The sequence below is a fragment of the Hippocampus zosterae genome, chromosome 7, assembly GCF_025434085.1.
Source record: "Hippocampus zosterae strain Florida chromosome 7, ASM2543408v3, whole genome shotgun sequence".
Lineage (NCBI taxonomy): Eukaryota > Metazoa > Chordata > Actinopteri > Syngnathiformes > Syngnathidae > Hippocampus > Hippocampus zosterae.
This window is the reverse complement of record NC_067457.1, coordinates 5228283-5244588: the sequence shown is the minus strand read 5'-3', so window position 1 is coordinate 5244588 and position 16306 is coordinate 5228283. Positions and strand designations below refer to the sequence as shown.

The window sequence follows — 16306 nt, the reverse complement described above, 5'->3', positions numbered from 1 at the left end:
CAAATGTCCATGCGGTGGTTTAAGGGGGGAACAAAATTCTCATGCAACTTGGCTCGACGTTAACATCCTTTCATGTGAGAGTTGTGTTAGTGTTGGCAGACGTGTGGTCAAGCTGCAGTGCGACTCGGACGACCTGTGAACGTTCTGGACTCGAACCATACGCGTGCACACCTGCAACACGGGTATCTGGGAATGAGGGGACCAAGAAGGGTGAGGAATGGTGCCAACAGAGAGAAGAGGAAAGGAAGGGTTGAAAGTTTGTGTGTGTGTGTGTGCAAGCAAGAACAGACGGGGACTGGCGTACCGATGAGCAGGAGTGACCGTAGCAGATGTTGAGTGTCCTCTGCATGTTTCACACTAACACTCTCAGAGACTCAAGAAATTATGAAAGATGAGGAAATTATGTTGCTGAGCTGCATTGCCAAGGAAATTTTAAGACACGAGAATAATTCGCCAGAACGCCTCTCAACAGATGTGCAATGCAAAATCACAAACTGAGGCAACACCTAAAATCACTGAGGAGCAACTCTACTCCCATGTCAGTTGATCAAAAAAAAAAACAGACCGTCACCTGATACAATCTGACGTCCTCAAAACCGTTGTGCAATCTGTGCTACCCGAGTTAGAGTAAATAGTACTTTTATTGATTAACTTTGCTTTTAAATGGCATGTACTATTTTGCTTTTAAATGTAAACTATGCACAGCAAATTAGACAACTAAGGACCAAAATCTTACAATTAGGTGCCGCCAATGACTTCCCCGCATCCCGAAAGTCTGCATTGTCGGCATTATGTGCCGTTCGCGGGTGTGCACGCAAATTGCGTCTTATAGTTTAACGGTAACTATTCTATATGTTTTATGCCCTATAGACTCAATGGAAATGTTTTGTCATTTTGAGCGAGATGAATAATACACTGCAGCCCTAAATAGTTATTTTAATATTTATTTACGCCCTCCCCATCTCCCTCTTTCTCTCTCCCACCCTCTCTCTCTCTTTTTCTCTCTCTGATGAGATGTAAACAGAGAGGATGAGAGCTGATTTGGTTCCCGAACTGTTGCGGCACTCAGTGTAGCATTCCCGCCCTCCAGCCCTCATACACACACATTCACTCACTCACTCACACACACTCCTGTTTTGCTCTGGGCACTTTTTAACTGGGCAGGACAGTTGTGTACTCGCAGCTGGCAGAACTGAACAGACCGGACGAGAAGAAGGTGGAGAGTTGATTTCAACACAAGAAAGAAGAGGAGGAGCGTGCAGTTCTCTTCAATCAAGGATGGAGAACACATGAAAAGAGGAGAAAGGAAGAGCTCACAGGGGGGGTAAAGATGCTGCCGAGTAAACTTTGCTTGTGTTTCTAAAAGGAATTTTGAACCTTTGGACTTTTAGGGGAGGATTTCAGAAGACAACACTGAGGGAAAAGGTGAGAGCAGGGAATTCAGAGAGCTTTATGGTGATTCTTGAAATTGTGTCCCAAACAAACGAAACAAAAAAAAAAGCGGGGACATTCGAATTTGATTTGGATGGTGATTTTTATTTTCTCTAATTGGTTTGTTTTGACTGATCTTGATGAATTTGCCTCAGATGTGGATTCTACATGTACGATCGAGACCCACTTGAGTCCAAAATAATCGTGGTGTTGTTAATTGTCAGTATCCTGTCGGTGATATGTCGTCATGCTTCATTTTTTTTGAGCAGATGATCCATACTCAACCAGTGTTTTTAGGTCAGTTCAAAAGAAAGAGAGGGACTTAATTTTATGCCCCCCTGAAAAAAAAAACTTGAGACATACCAACAGACTGTCAAGCTTATCTTCTTGGATTTTGGGTGAGGTTGGAATTGAAACACTTTGAGGGTTGCGTAAATGTACATTGATATTTTATTTTATCATTTAATTTATTTCATGCATACACTTGGACCAAAATCAAACTTCTTGCCTCTTACCGCATTCCTTTTTTTTTAAAAACCCCTCTAGTTGAAGGCTGGACTTTGGACAGAGGGCCCCTGTCGGCAGCATGGCACCAGTCCTTCCTGCCTCCTGCCATCTTTTTTTCTTCTTTTACCTCTCTTTCCTAATTACCCAGCCCTCCGTCACTCAAGATCCGTCCGTCGCCACGGCGACGGTGACCCAAGACGGCCCCTTCGTTGTCCCTTCCACGCTGGCCAACAAGACAACTCCCACCTATGTGGAGACCACCCAAAACCCCCCTCAAGACACCGGTCCGTCCACCACCTCCAGTGGGGGCGACGCGGACGACGAGGACGGCCCCCCCGTCGGCGGCACGCGTTGCCAGGGTTACTACGACGTGATGGGCCAGTGGGACCCGCCCTTCAACTGCAACGCCGGTGTCTTTTTGTACTGCTGCGGTACCTGCTTCTATCGCTTTTGCTGCCAGTTCCGCCAGCAGCGGCTGGACCAGCGCATCTGTTCCAACTACGACACGCCCATCTGGGCCAACACCGGCAAACCCGTCGCCACCATCACCGAGGGCCAGGAGGACCAGGAGCGGGACCGCACGCACCTCATCGTCTACATCATCTGCGGCGTGGTGGCCATCATGGTGCTGGTGGGCATTTTCACCAAACTGGGCCTGGAGAAAAGTCGCGGAGGAGGCGGGGCCACCGCGGCCACGCACGCTGACCACAACTCCAGGTAGGAGGCATGACACGATTTTATATCACTCAGCTGTACAAAAGAGCGGACAGAGTAACGAAAAGTAACTTGATACTTTAGCTCCACATATTGGACCTGGAAGCTTTGGCCACTCGTTTGTACAGCTGACGGTGTTCCGTGCCGTCGGCATGTAACGGTGAGTCGACTGTATGTGCGGTGCACATGCATGTGTTTTGGGAAACGGTTGGAAAGTTGGAAATGATTCTTTCTTCCCAAGAGAAATCAAGTAGGAAAAAAAAACGTATTGGAGGTTCTAAAGTGTCCCAATGCGAGACAATGACATCAGTTTACAACTTTACAACCAAGATGGAGGCATGCAAATTTGAAGGCGTGTGCATGTTTGTTCTCCCTGCACAAATGTGAAACTAACATGGAGCATCTTCGCATCAGAAGCCGGTCGACTAATCCTGTAGAAATAGTTGAGTAATAGTTTTTATTTGGGACACGGGAACTTATAATTTGACAGGCGACCTTACGCCCATAGTCAGCTGCGATAGGCAAACGTTTCATGATGGATGCATGGTTGGGAACACGGGGATGGTAAAAAAAAACAAATTAGGAAGACATCAGTACCCAAAATAGCCAGTAAAAAAAATCTCAGCTGAGTTTTAGATTCTTAGATGAGTCATATAATTTTTAATGAGTCACTGTTTTGGAGACTCTGCGGTATGCAGCATTGCAGCGCAATTTTTTGTGTCTAATTTTGTATTTTTCTTTGTTTTTATTTTTCTCTGTGTCTTATTTCCCATCTTTTGTTTTGTCTCCCTCACCTATCTTTATATTCCCCCCCCCCGGTGTAACATTTGCTTTGCTTGTAAGCACGACTTAGATCTGAAATAAAGCAAAGATTTTGAAGAACACTAATTGAGCTAGCTATCTTTGCTGCGATCTACGCTTCGAGCTCCCCCGACTGACTTTGTCTATGCGACATTTAGCGTCGAGTCAAACAGAATCCCAAGCAGGGTGGCTTTATTGTCATTGTACCACAGGGTGCAAAAAAAAATGGAGCAGGCACGATGTGACCAAATAGACATAAAGTAGGGAGGAGGGGTGGGGGGGTGGGGGGGGGGATCAACAGGGGAATACAGTCGGCCGGGTCGCCTTTTGCAGGGCCCTGTTTTCGCAGATAAAAACAAAAATCTAACAAATTACGAGGGAAGGGTGGGGGGCGGGGGGTGTCAACCAGAAGTCAGGGTAAATACATGGTCCATGGGTCATGTGCTCCTCAGGCAATGATGACCACCCCCCCCCCTTTGCTTTCATCACAGGTGACCTTCACAGCCTCCCGTCCTTTTCAAACATTTATTTACATCCTGTGCCATCTTCGCTCACTCGATCACAAATCATGCCGTTTGTCTTCCCCCAAAGTCCTCTTGGCATTTCCCACATCAAACCGACATCATCTCCTCCTCCTCCTCCTTCGTGATCAGCTATTCTTTTTCTTCTGCTGGCTTGCCATCCCCATTTCTTCTGAACAAAGTCCTCCAGGCAGGCGCAGAAGTTGATCTGGGTCCCAACCGCGTTGCGTCACACTCTACCCACTTCTTCAGTTCACCTTTCAAGCAGCCTTCCACTAAGCGTCACTTTCTTCCGTCTTCGCATGCTTTACCACGCAAAACGATATGATGCGTCTCTTCAATATTCCCCCCGAGCACCCTGCTCACATCACTGGCCTCTCCTCATTTCAAAAGATTACCCCCTCTCACTGAGCTTAAACCAGTTTCTCCAAGATTACAGTTTTACCATGTCTGGACTGCGCCATATGCACATTCATTTAGTTATTACGAATGCTGACAAAAATCCCCCGCTTCATGTATTTCACATGTCATATACCGTCAGCACTTCGAGAGGTTAAAAAAAAGCATAAATACAGTCTGTAGATACCATTTGTGTGTGTGTGTGTGGGTGACCACATATCAATGAGACGATCGATCGTCACTATTTTTCTTAGCATGTTTTTTTTTGTTTTTTGGTGGCGGGGGTGACACATATGGATCTGCAGTTTGTTTTAACTGGCTCGGCATGCACATTCGCGTGTGCAGGAGGCTTATTAGCCACAGCGTTACGTAATGAAAGATAGAGTCACTTAAAAGTATTTGACTGCTGACCTGATTTAGGTTGGTTGGATCTGCAATGGTCACTGCGGTGCGTACGGACGTGCCTGACAAAAACATTGATTAAAAATCTGGAGATATTTGACAAGCTGCTATCGAGGTTCATCACGGTTTGCAGCCACGTGTTCGGTGTCAATGGGCACGTTTGTCAAATAGATATTTTGGGGATTACAGTGCGTTAAAAAAATGTATACGCGCGCACCTGTTTAAATGCCATTCATTCATTCATCTTCCGAGCCGCTTGATCCTCACTAGGGTCGCGGGGGGTGCTGGAGCCTATCCCAGCTGTCTTCGGGCAGTAGGCGGGGGACACCCTGAATCGGTTGCCAGCCAATTGCAGGGCACACATAGACGAACAACCATCCACGCTCACACTCACTCCTAGGGACAATTTAGAGTGTTCAATCAGCCTGCCATGCATGTTTTTGGAATGTGGGAGGAAACCGGAGCACCCGGAGAAAACCCACGCAGGACGGGGAGAACATGCAAACTCCACACAGGGAGGCCGGAGCTGGAATCGAACCCGGTACCTCTGCACTGTGAAGCCGACGTGCTAACCACTGGAATACCGGGCCGCCTGTTTAAATGCCAGAAAATTAAAAATCAATTCTTTATGAGAGTAGAAGTAAAAAAAGCCATCGCATTAAAAATCAATAGTCCGCACACACCTGCCACCGTTTAAAGTGCCGCTGCCTAATCCCAAATAAATTTTCCATGTTCTCGTCATCTTTTCCTGGCATATTATTGATAATATTCCGAAGAAATGTTCCCTATTGGTAATCAGCGGCGGGTTTCACTCGGGCCGTAACGCCGTCATCTGTGACAACGGCTCCCCGATGAGCGTCGTCTCCTCTGCTGCTGCTGCCATTTTTTTTCCCCCCCCATGACTTCCTCTAGTTTGAACACAGATGAAAGATACACTGCGGGCAAACCGCGCCGAGCTTTTAATGGCTGATGTGCGAGATGAAATGACAAGTTTTCAGCAAGTTTCTGTCTGAATCCTTCCTCCATCTTTTCTTCTCTTGTGCTTTAGCTCTGAGGTGGAGCTGTCGTTGTCTATCACCTCTCACCTGCCACCGAATTGCCGGTTGAAGCGCATCTTCACGTCTGTTTACGCTTGACAGCAAACGCGCCAAAGTGCGCAGAAATGTCGCACGTGAGACGACGTATACTCGCTTCCGATCCGATCACATCAGCGCTGACAACTTCACATCAAATATGTCAATTTGCCAGCTTTTTGGCATTTAAACATTTTATTCTTTAAAAATTCTTCTTATTCTAATCTTCATTTTATCAGGCAGGGAGCTCTATCCCTTGAACCCCCTTTTGATGAAGTGAATGTCAAACGGCGACACTTTTGCCAGGGTCACTTTGTGTTTCCGCTGAAAGATGATCTTAAAGTGTTGTCTTTCCAGATAAACCGCACGTTGCCAAATCCAATCTGGCCAAGATTTGTGGCCTAAGTAGATTATCGGACTGACGGGGGGGGCAAAGGAGGACCATCGCTGATCTGTCAGTGTGACTTTAAAGTCATTGAGATGAAACGCAAGGAGCGCATGATGGAAATGCTCAACAATATTATTCGCCAAATTTTTAATGTTTCTAAACCAGAAGCCTTCCAAGCGAAAGGAGATATATATATATATTGCTAAAACAAATGCATAATAAAAATATGTTTTATCGCCTGCTTGATTAAAAGAGCATTCTGTTCAGAATTCAAAATGGCGACATGACGTGTCGTGTTATGACACGGTAGCTAACCCCTTACGTTCGCTCAGTGCTGTATATGCGATCGATAAGATTCTATATTGGCTGTTAGCAATCAAGCGTGGTCACACGTGGCCGATATTATTGTTATTGATTGTCACAGGAGGACATTAATGAAGTCACACCTACCCTGTGGGGGCAATGTGGTTGCTCGCGGGGGGGGGGGGGGGGGGGTTGACCCCACAGCTGTCTGACATGTTGTTACGTAACATTTGAAGGTTACGCATGGAATATCGTATGTGAGCACTTTAATATTTGCTGTGGTTTCCTGAAGTTGGGTTTTATCCTTTGGATGTAAAATAGCATTATTTTAAATTTTGTGTATTGGGAAGGAAAAAAAAGAACAATCCGGCGCGACGACATGTGTCAAATGTTTTTCAATTCAAACAGTCTTTTGAAGCATAGTTTCTGCCTCGTGTCATTGCTCTCTAGATTTATAAATCGACGTACAAGAAAAAAAGAGTCAACCCAATGCGATTAATATCGCCCCTGATTTGGATTTCATTTGCAAATACCGTAGGCTAGCTATTTGCGTCGTCGCCCGGCGAGTCCTCATCCTTCAAACCAGCCCATAGCGTTGCCATTATCCCTCTTTCAAAGGCCTCGCCAGAAAGTCGCATGACGCTGAGCCAAGGCTCCATAAACGCTGCATCGCTCGAGGACGCTTTTTGTCGAAGATTAAAAGTCCAAATCAGCAAAAGTTGTTTGAGCAGCCAGCCAATAGAGGCGCGCGTGGTTGGCCCCGGGGCTCTGCATGGCAATGAGTCAGACCGGGGCAGGGGGGGGGAGACGAAGACTAATGGTATGCTTAAAAGAGGAGCGAAAAAGGGGGAAATTTGTGACCGATTTTAGTTGGTGGGTGGGGAGTGAGGTCTAGTAGAAACCGAAAGCATTATAATTTAAGGCGAATATTGAAAACGGGGATACTTTGTGTCCAAATTGAATAGTCATTCACACGCAGAAAATGACATCATCACAGTAAGATAATTAAGATTGGGATCAATTTGAATGAATGAATACGATCCATGCCCTCGACCTCTTGAGTGATTTCGAAAGAGTCTGCCCTGAAAAAAAAAAAAATCAAACTACTTCTGCATAAAACAAAAAGCCGTGACATTCACGAGGGTCGTTTTACTTCTGGCCGATCAGTCAGCTTCATCATCCGACACAGAAAACACCTCCATGCCATGAACAAAATCCCCGCAGCGCTCCCATTTTGGCATCTGTGAAACCATTTTTACGATGACATCATCCGTGCCACAGACAATCTGTAGAAGGATCACATCCGTGGCCGGTGGGCTGCTCTTTTCTACTTTGGTGTTAACAAGTTGCCGCTGGCTGTCAGATCAGTCGTGTTGTAGGATTGTGTGTGTGTGTGTGTGTGCGCCCCGCCACGTGTGCTTCATTAGCAGAACAGTGGCACTACTGTTTGAATTATTGATCAGGGGAGTGAATAGCATCAGCGCTAACATCAGAAAACTGCGTTGTGTTTACGAACGTGCTGTATGTGTCAGCGCGCAGAAAACGCTCGATTCCAAAAGGACCATATTGCAGGAAACCTTGTCCATCTGTCGTATAGCAAAAAAAGCCGCCGGTCAAGTACGACTGGATTTTAGCCTTGAGCAAGGCAAAACACTAATGTTGGAAATGTGCTTCTTGTGATTTTTTTTTTTTCTCTGAGGGGGAAAAAAAACCCACACAAGCATTTGAATATAGCTCAGCAATTTAACCACCAATGTTGAGTAAAGTTTCTATTCGACCAAAACCGAGTCTTTATTTTCTTCCCACCCAGGACACTGAGCAACCTGCTGAAGCAACAGGGAGCGGAGGTGAGCCCGGTGGAGAACGAAGTGACCAGTTCGCCCAGCGGAGGGAGAGCCAACGGCGTCTCGTCCAGGATGAAGCGCAGCAGGAGCGGTGAGGGGGAAGAAAAGGGGGTCTGCGGGGGGGCGGGTGGACAGTTTGACTGACTTGGACAACAATTTCATTGATATCAATGATTCACACTTTAATACAGGGACAATGGTGTGCCTAATAAAGTGACACTTCTTAGCCTTCTTAGTTACATACACATGATTTGTTTACATCATCCGATGTGTCAGTCAATTTATTATTCAGTGCGTGAAAGAGCCCCCCGTGATATTTTTCTTCCTGTCAGCTGTGCTGCATAAATTGACACACACACAAACGGAGGCTCACACACACACACACAAGTGAGAGAGTCAAAGTCTGTCACTCTTGTTAGTCCCAGAGGCTTTTTTTTTTAACCTTCTGGCCACACGTCGTCAAGTCTTTCGACTTTGCTTTTCCATCAAGGTTGCGGGACTACGTAGCGGTAAAACGACAACTTCACATTGTCAGATTGCTCGGGAAGCATCAAAAGTGTTGGAAGTGTGTTTTTTTTTTTGGATGTGGAATGACAAGCGGTCGTGTTAGCTTTTCCCACTAGTTGGTAGCGCACTGTGGATTTCGAAAAGCGCACTATTGTCGTTACGTCACATGCTCGGTTAGTGGAAGTCTCAAACCTAAGCGGAGTTTACACAGTCGGTTCATAATTCCCAAAAATAAAAATGTTCACGTCACACATTAACTTGAAACCGATCGCCGGCTAAACGCCGAACTGAATTAGCGCTCAGTTTGGATCGCCAGTGGTGATGGAGTCAAAACGGGTGAGGACAGAGAAAGCATCTGTGATTCTAAGTGGAACACATGCTTGTTGCACGTGCAAAATTGCCGGACGGCAAGCGCGCGCTTTCTAATTAGTATGCTAATGTAAGCAGGCGAGACCCCTTTCGGCAACATGTGCTATTTTGTGCACAAACATGCATATACAAAAACCATATGAATGAGGTACATGCCGCTTGCCGGTGTCGTCTTATACTGCATATTCAAATGCATTTGATTGTTTTTATCTTTTTTTTTTTTTTTACTGCCGCCACGTGATCCGTGTATGTAAATTGAGCCACGCGACAAAGTGGAACATTGGATAGATTGCATGGGCTCTAAACAGCTGAGCAGTATTGGTTTTTCCACAGTAGGATAGACAGCAGAGAGCCTTTGGGGTGGGGCGTGGGGGGGTAAATGCTGTTTAAACACACATATGCGGTAATTGAGTGGTAAAAAGAAAAAAAAAAGATCTGCTGCGATTCTGGCGGTGACAAACATTCTATTCAGAAAAAAAATAATTGGGAAGTTTATGTGAGCCATTAGAAGATTAGCAATGTTCAGTGAGGATGGGAAGCCAAAAAAAAAAAAATGCGGTCCAATATTCCCCGGCAAACATGACTCATTGCAGGAAAAAAAAAAAGCTGGAAGCAAGAAACAAAAAAGCTGACCTATTTAACAAACACGACTGCAGAAGCAACGTGACAGCGCAACAACTGATCATCAATATCCGCTTTTCACCTCTAATTGAACTTTGACCCCAAGCGCTTAGGAGCCGTTGCTCATGCAAACATTTGCACACGCTCTCAACTCTCAGGCATGTTTAGAGCGTGCGAAACATCACACAGATGATGGCGAGTTGCCGGGTTTTTTTTTTTTTTTGGCCGAATTTTTCATTTGGACTTTTGCAGGGTCTCAAAATACACACGGGGGGGGGGGGGGGGCATTTCGATTTCACCCAGACAAAGACCTCTCTGCTTTTTTTTTCTTTCCCCGTGGCACGTAAAACTCTTTTAGGTCTCATTACACACGCACGCTTTATTTAAAAATAAATATATAAATGTGCCGGCATTCATCGTTCTTTCACGGTCGTGCGCACTCACAATGGCACACTAGCGGAAAAGTGGAAACTGAATTCAACGTCCTTACATATGCGGGTCCAACATTATTTCTGCCTTGTTCCTCAAGCGCTACAAAGCAACGTAGTCAAATGAACCCTCTTGGTTTTCTTTCTTTTCTTTTTTTTTTTTTAACTTAAAATGAGACTAAAGTGAGAAGGCAACTTGAACTAACGTCCTTTATTTTTTGCAGTGCAGAAAAAGGGAACAACTCTCAATTGGTTACGTGCTTCTTCGTGATGCCCCGTCTTATTTGCACACCTTAATTACTCGCCGCTCGCATTTGTCACTGGCAGATAAGTCATTACATAACTCTTGATATTCTGCATTTAAAAACTCCCCCGGTGCCAATCTTCTTTAACTGCACAACCGCCGGGGTCTTGAATTTCACAACGGCAAACCGGAAAATGGCCAAAATCCCCTCGGTTTGCATTTTTATGTGTTGGTTTGCAATAAATAGAGTACACGGTGGATTTTGCCATTGCATAAATATTTTGGGACGTTTCTCTGATTCATAGATTGAGGTTTTTATTTCTCCGTGGGTACTGGATACAATCACAGTAAATTTCCTGCTCAGACATTCCTGCAATTTTTGCAATGCTTAGAGGTCACTGGATTATACGGTGGAGGATTTTTTTTTTTTTTTAAAGACGTGAATCGAAAATGTTCCAGTGAAGTGTAACTCCTGACATCTCTCCACCTCTCCGGCTTCCGCATTAATCTCTTAATTTCTTTCAGCGGAACATCCTGCCTTGCTCCACCCGCCCTCTCTGCTTTCATCAGCCTAACCGCAAGTGACGCTCACTTCTCTCTCTCTCTCTCTTTCCAGTGTGTGACAAGAGATTAGCATTCCCAAGTTTCGCCGCATCTCGCATTTCACCAACAGTCATTGAAGTGATGAGATGATTTGTCTTTGATGCGGCGCCCGAGTACAAATAGACTTGACTTGCGCGTGCGCAAATACACGATACTTACTCTATGAAATGAAACATCTGCGACTCAAACGGGCCAACACATTTTACGGGTTAAAGACGTCGCCATTGTTCGGAACGCCACCGATTTTGGTTGCACTCTCCCCAAAATTGACTTAAAAGCGTGCCGTGTGGCGCATGTGCGCTGCAAACATCCCCGAGACTGACGTCAAGTGCTTTGGCAGCATCGGTGGACTTCATTAATGCTAATAACCGCGGCTTTATTCTCATTCACTCCCAAAGACGTTTTTAAACGTCTTTCCAGACTTGGTCTAGAATTGGCTGGTACTGAATGAGTTAACCTCACTTCATTTGGCACAGGAATGCCCTAAAACGTAATTTATTTCATTCCACGGTGTTTGATCCGAGTGGGATGAATCCACAAAGCTAAATGCGAATGAATATTTGTTTCAGAAACGGCATCAAAATGCTAAATGATCCACTCCCAATGTGCAAAACAAGGCTGAACGCAACCTTTAAAAAAAAGAAGGTGGGTGGGGTGTCGGAAGAAGTGACAGAACGAGCAAGCGGAGAGCCGACGGGAGCAATGAGCTGATTTTGAAAGTTGACAGGGAGACGTAGCGGAAGAACTGGTGGGAAGAGCAGCAGACAGGTGACGGGTGGATTAGGAAGTGGGCGAGAAACAGACTCCAAATGCAAACAAAAGCCCTCTGCGGAAAGATGCGCGGACTATCTGGGGCAGGGTGTTCTAGCTTGGGTCTATGACATTACAGTATCATCCACAATTGTTCTAATGATCTCATTGTGTGCTGTGCCACAGAGCGTCGTTCCACTTTTATTCTCATTTGACTTGACACTTAGGTTGCCTGGCAAAATAATGACAAAGCCAACGTTGTCGAAACAAAACGCAAGCACATATTTGCTATCCTAACAAATCCCTTTGCATCAATGGAGTCATGTTGAGTTTCCGCTTGCTGCCAAGGAAAATGCCCCCCCCCCCCCCCACCCCCAACTCTGCCGCGGTGAGATATAGTATCATTTGTCTAAGTACAGGTTTGAATAACATTGTACATTATATAAATCTGAAGCGCTTTAACATTGTTTACACTCACTGCGTCAATGAGTGCTACTGCCACCTACTGTAATGGAGGTGCAATTACACTTGATAGGAGAGTAGTAATTTTTTTTTTTAAGCATGCGAGTCAAAATATGTCATTCAAAAGCAAACTTTTGTGACCTTTGCCTGGGAAAGTTGTGGACTCTTTTTTTTTTTTTAGCTATTCTTGGAAAAAACACTAACTGTGTGTGTGTATGTGTGTGTGTTTGTATGTTTCTGTGTCCTCCTAGAACAGTACCATCTAAATAACTCGGCTCATGGCGCATTAGGACAAGGCATTCCTCACTCTCACAGCAGTCATGGCACAGTGGGGCTCAACAAGTACACCTCTCTAAAAGCCGTGGGTAAGTTCGAACCTGTCATCCACCCGACTCGTGTGTAGTCGTTTTCTATTAGACTGCCATGCCGCCAAATGTGACAGTGAAGGAACAACAAGGCTACTACTGTACCTCGGAATATCAGCTTGAGGCTTTGGGCCAGCTGTGATCCAGAAAGTCTCATGTTGGTTAAAGGTCACGTATGCAAAACCTGTTGTTGTCCTCCAGCTAGTGTAGCAGGACCCAGAACTGCTTCCAGCCTCGGGCATGTTATTAGAGCCAAACAAACCTCAGCCAAAGGCATATCTCTGCTTGACAAGATGGATTTTATTAACCTTTATCATCCGCCCTTTTTCAGCTGCATCCTGCCCATCGCCTTCATTTCTGTTGATACACACTCTTTAATTGGGGCACTTTTCCTCTGACATCACTGTTTGCTTTGTCAAGATGACTTCATCTTCTCAAATTGTCCTGCTGCAGAGCTCACTTCATTATTAAGACATGATTCCAATCAGTATTAATAAAAAGTCGAGACAAATCTGTATGATTGTCTTGGCTTTGGGTTTATTAATTTTTTAATGGGTTTAATTTATTTGTTTACACTGCACTTGATTTCTGATATGTGAATAAATTTTAAATCGAGTAAACTGTCGACATGGTTAAAAAAAAAAATCTGCTCCAGGACAAAAGATGAAAACTTGCACATAAAAAAAAAAAACTGTTCACAAGGCGAGAACGCTTGCAGCGATAAACCTTAGTGTTTGCTTTATTTATATCATTCCCTTTGACATTCACGCCATCCCATGACACGTACATAAACATGCATGCGCGCGCGCACACGCATGCAAACACACAAAGGACTCTGGGCGAGAGTATTTATAAAGTACTGTTGCCACATTACCACACCCTGGCACACATACCTTGAAATGTCTGTCATGTCCCTTCATCACATTATGCGGCTCCTACCCACAATGCACCGTGAGGCCGACACACTAACCAGTACATCACCGAGTCAATAATATAAGCTCATCATTTTTTTATTGCCTTTTTCTTCATTTGCAGCGGACAGCGCATCTCACAGCTACTACAAGAGCTTCCCACTCATGGACTTTGCCCACTATCGGGCACCCTCCTTTCAGCCAGTGCCGTTGCAGCCCAAAGAGAAGTCGTACATCCACGAGCACCTTCCGTCGCAATCCAACTTCCACGCTCCCCTTTCCATTTCCATCCCCTCCAACCATTTGGAGCACTCCCACCTCCCAAAAACCACCACGCACCCGCTGCTCTCCAACCCGGCTTTTATTAAAGCTTGGGAGCCGGTCGGTCGCCACGTCCAAAGGCAGAGTTCGGCCCCGGGGTCCGGCCCCACGCACGCCTCCCACTGGAGACACGGCTACTCCACCCGTCGGCAACAGAGCATTGAGAACATGCCGGATCTTTTTAGCCAGCCCTGTGGAGGGATGTACGCGGGAGGCGGAGAAGGAAGCGAGGTGGGACGCGGGATGCATTTCCACATGCAACAACACCCTTTTCATCCGAGCTACTACCAACACACCAGGCAAAAGAACTACGCCACGCACAGTTCGACCGAAGTAACAGTCTGAGCGACTTGATTGGTCGCGGTTTTACATTCTGAAAGCTGGTGCTCGGGAAAACACCAGAGTTTGGGATCAGGAGCCCAAGAGGTGAAGTGTGCAGAAAGAATTTACCAGTAAAATTGAGGGAGTCGAGAACATGTGGCAGGCAGAAGACAAGGAAAGAACTTTCGAAAACCAATAAGCATATTGCATTTTGTTGAAATTGTGTCGACTCGCTGGAAAATGTAGCGAGGTTACTTGGAAACCACTCGGGCTCCTTCGGACCACCATCACAAATCCTCAGATGATTTTTAAAAGACATTTTGCAATTGTGAAAGTTGTTCTCATCTTGTTAGAATACAATTAACTGTGTGTAACACTTTTGTAGATGCTCCACTGAGCCTTTTTACCCTGGGGGGGTGGGGGGGTACAGTATTTTGCATCTCATTGTCTACCTCTCTGCACAGCTGGCTTCTCCGTGTACCTTTTGCTTGGCTCTCGAGCTATCCCATCTCTGCTCCACCATGTTGTGTTTTGCTTTTGGTGCCATCAGGCCAAGCATACAGGGACAGCAGCCCCCGGGGTGACATTAACTCAACGGCGAGGACAATGCCACCATCATGTCAAGTCCCATCAAGCTCCATCGGAAGACCACGGAGGGGGGGAGAAGAGCAAAGGCAAGCTCGTAAGAGCCAGAGGCTTGGACTCTTTTGAAAAAGGAGAGAAAGGAGAGAAAAGAGAAAACAAACTCCTGTTTTCCTTCCTCGGGGGAAGAAAAGGCAACGAGTCACTGTGAATCTGAGTTTTTCACTACTGAACTGTCTGGGTCATAATTCGCAGTGCGTGGACCTGTGAGGACGCTCCCGTGTTATTTTGACGCCTTCAGGCACTATTGCAGTGAAATCCGTGGAGGCGTTTCCAAGCCTGGAGCTTTCAACACGACTAAACCCTGGATGGCAAAAGACACCATGCTGATCCACACGCTGCCGCGGATACGCAACAGTTGATCTTATTTGTCGGTGCAGTTCGGGAAATGCACAGAGATGTGTTCAGATATTGACATTTGTGGACTTGTGCAAGAAAAGTGAAACGTGGGTGACATTTATTGGTTTACGTGGAAAAAGTGGAAAGTTCTTTGCTGAAAAACAAAAAAAAAATCGGACAACTCTGAAATTATGATCAAACCAGTCAACAATTGCCATAACTTGCTTGCTAAACAACCTGCCTATTTAGCTTCCGCGATAATAAATCTCAACTTCCTAATCTGTAAATGTGACAAATTCATGCACGCACACATACACACACACAAAAAAAATCCACTACATTGGTTCATTTCTTGCTTTTTGATTTTAGTCGCTGCTAGTTTTGATAGAGACTGTTTTATATGCAATCGATGTTTATCAAATCAGAACTATGTTGTTAAACGTCAATAATCATGTGTTTTGTTCACCCAATTACTGCTTCATATAAATTCATGTTGTTGTTTTTTTAACATGGCATTTTAGGATTTGTGTGACGGTTTGTGAAACTCTTTTTTGCATCATAAAACTGTGAATCTGTGTACATTTTGTACACAATTAGTTGTAAAAGGGCTTTATGTAGTATTTATTTCTTAGAATTTATTCTCGATGTCAGAGTCAAACAGTATTTATAGAGTCATGAAATATGATGCACACAGAGTCCTGGCATAAATGTGCGTTTAATGTACAAATTGAGATCATGCAAGTAGGTTTATTAACTTCACCAAGCACAAATACATGCATTCACATTTAAATTAACACTTGAAACAAATCTACTGTGTAACGATCTGCCCAGAGAGAGATGCAAGCGTGTTCACAAGAAAGCCAAGAGTGACCCCTTGACCCCCCCGCCTTCAATTATAAGCTTACAGTGCCGCCTTGTGGCTATTTCTAATATTACAGGACGTCCCGTTTTTCTTGGAAATGCTGTTATCTTTGAATAGAACGAAACATTTGTCGGAAAACCTCTTTGCTGAATCTGTTGCGGTTTGTTCAAACTAATTG

At 45.1% G+C, this 16306-nt stretch overlaps 1 protein-coding gene across 2 annotated transcripts; it reads left to right on the top strand.

Annotated features, from left to right (window-relative positions):
* The first annotated feature begins 262 nt into the window (after positions 1-262).
* Positions 263-15871, top strand: shisa8b (shisa family member 8b). 2 transcript variants are annotated; one of them, XM_052072431.1, is made up of 5 exons: positions 263-1425; positions 1978-2655; positions 8350-8474; positions 12619-12732; positions 13768-15871. In XM_052072431.1, the coding sequence occupies exons 2-5, from the start codon at positions 2018-2020 to the stop codon at positions 14307-14309; spliced, it is 1419 nt and encodes a 472-aa protein (XP_051928391.1). In that variant the 5' UTR covers positions 263-1425; positions 1978-2017; the 3' UTR covers positions 14310-15871. The 2 variants fall into 2 exon arrangements, with proteins under 2 accessions (XP_051928391.1, XP_051928392.1); XM_052072432.1 differs by lacking the exon at positions 263-1425 and adding an exon at positions 1472-1829.
* The last annotated feature ends 435 nt before the right edge of the window (positions 15872-16306 follow it).

Coding starts and splice junctions, on each gene's coding strand:
- shisa8b (XM_052072431.1), top strand. CDS start 2,018: ATGGCACCAGTCCTTCCTGCCTCCTGCCATCTTTTTTTCTTCTTTTAC. Junction 2,656..8,349: donor CACGCTGACCACAACTCCAG/GTAGGAGGCATG, acceptor CTTCCCACCCAG/GACACTGAGCAACCTGCTGA. Junction 8,475..12,618: donor GATGAAGCGCAGCAGGAGCG/GTGAGGGGGAAG, acceptor GTGTCCTCCTAG/AACAGTACCATCTAAATAAC.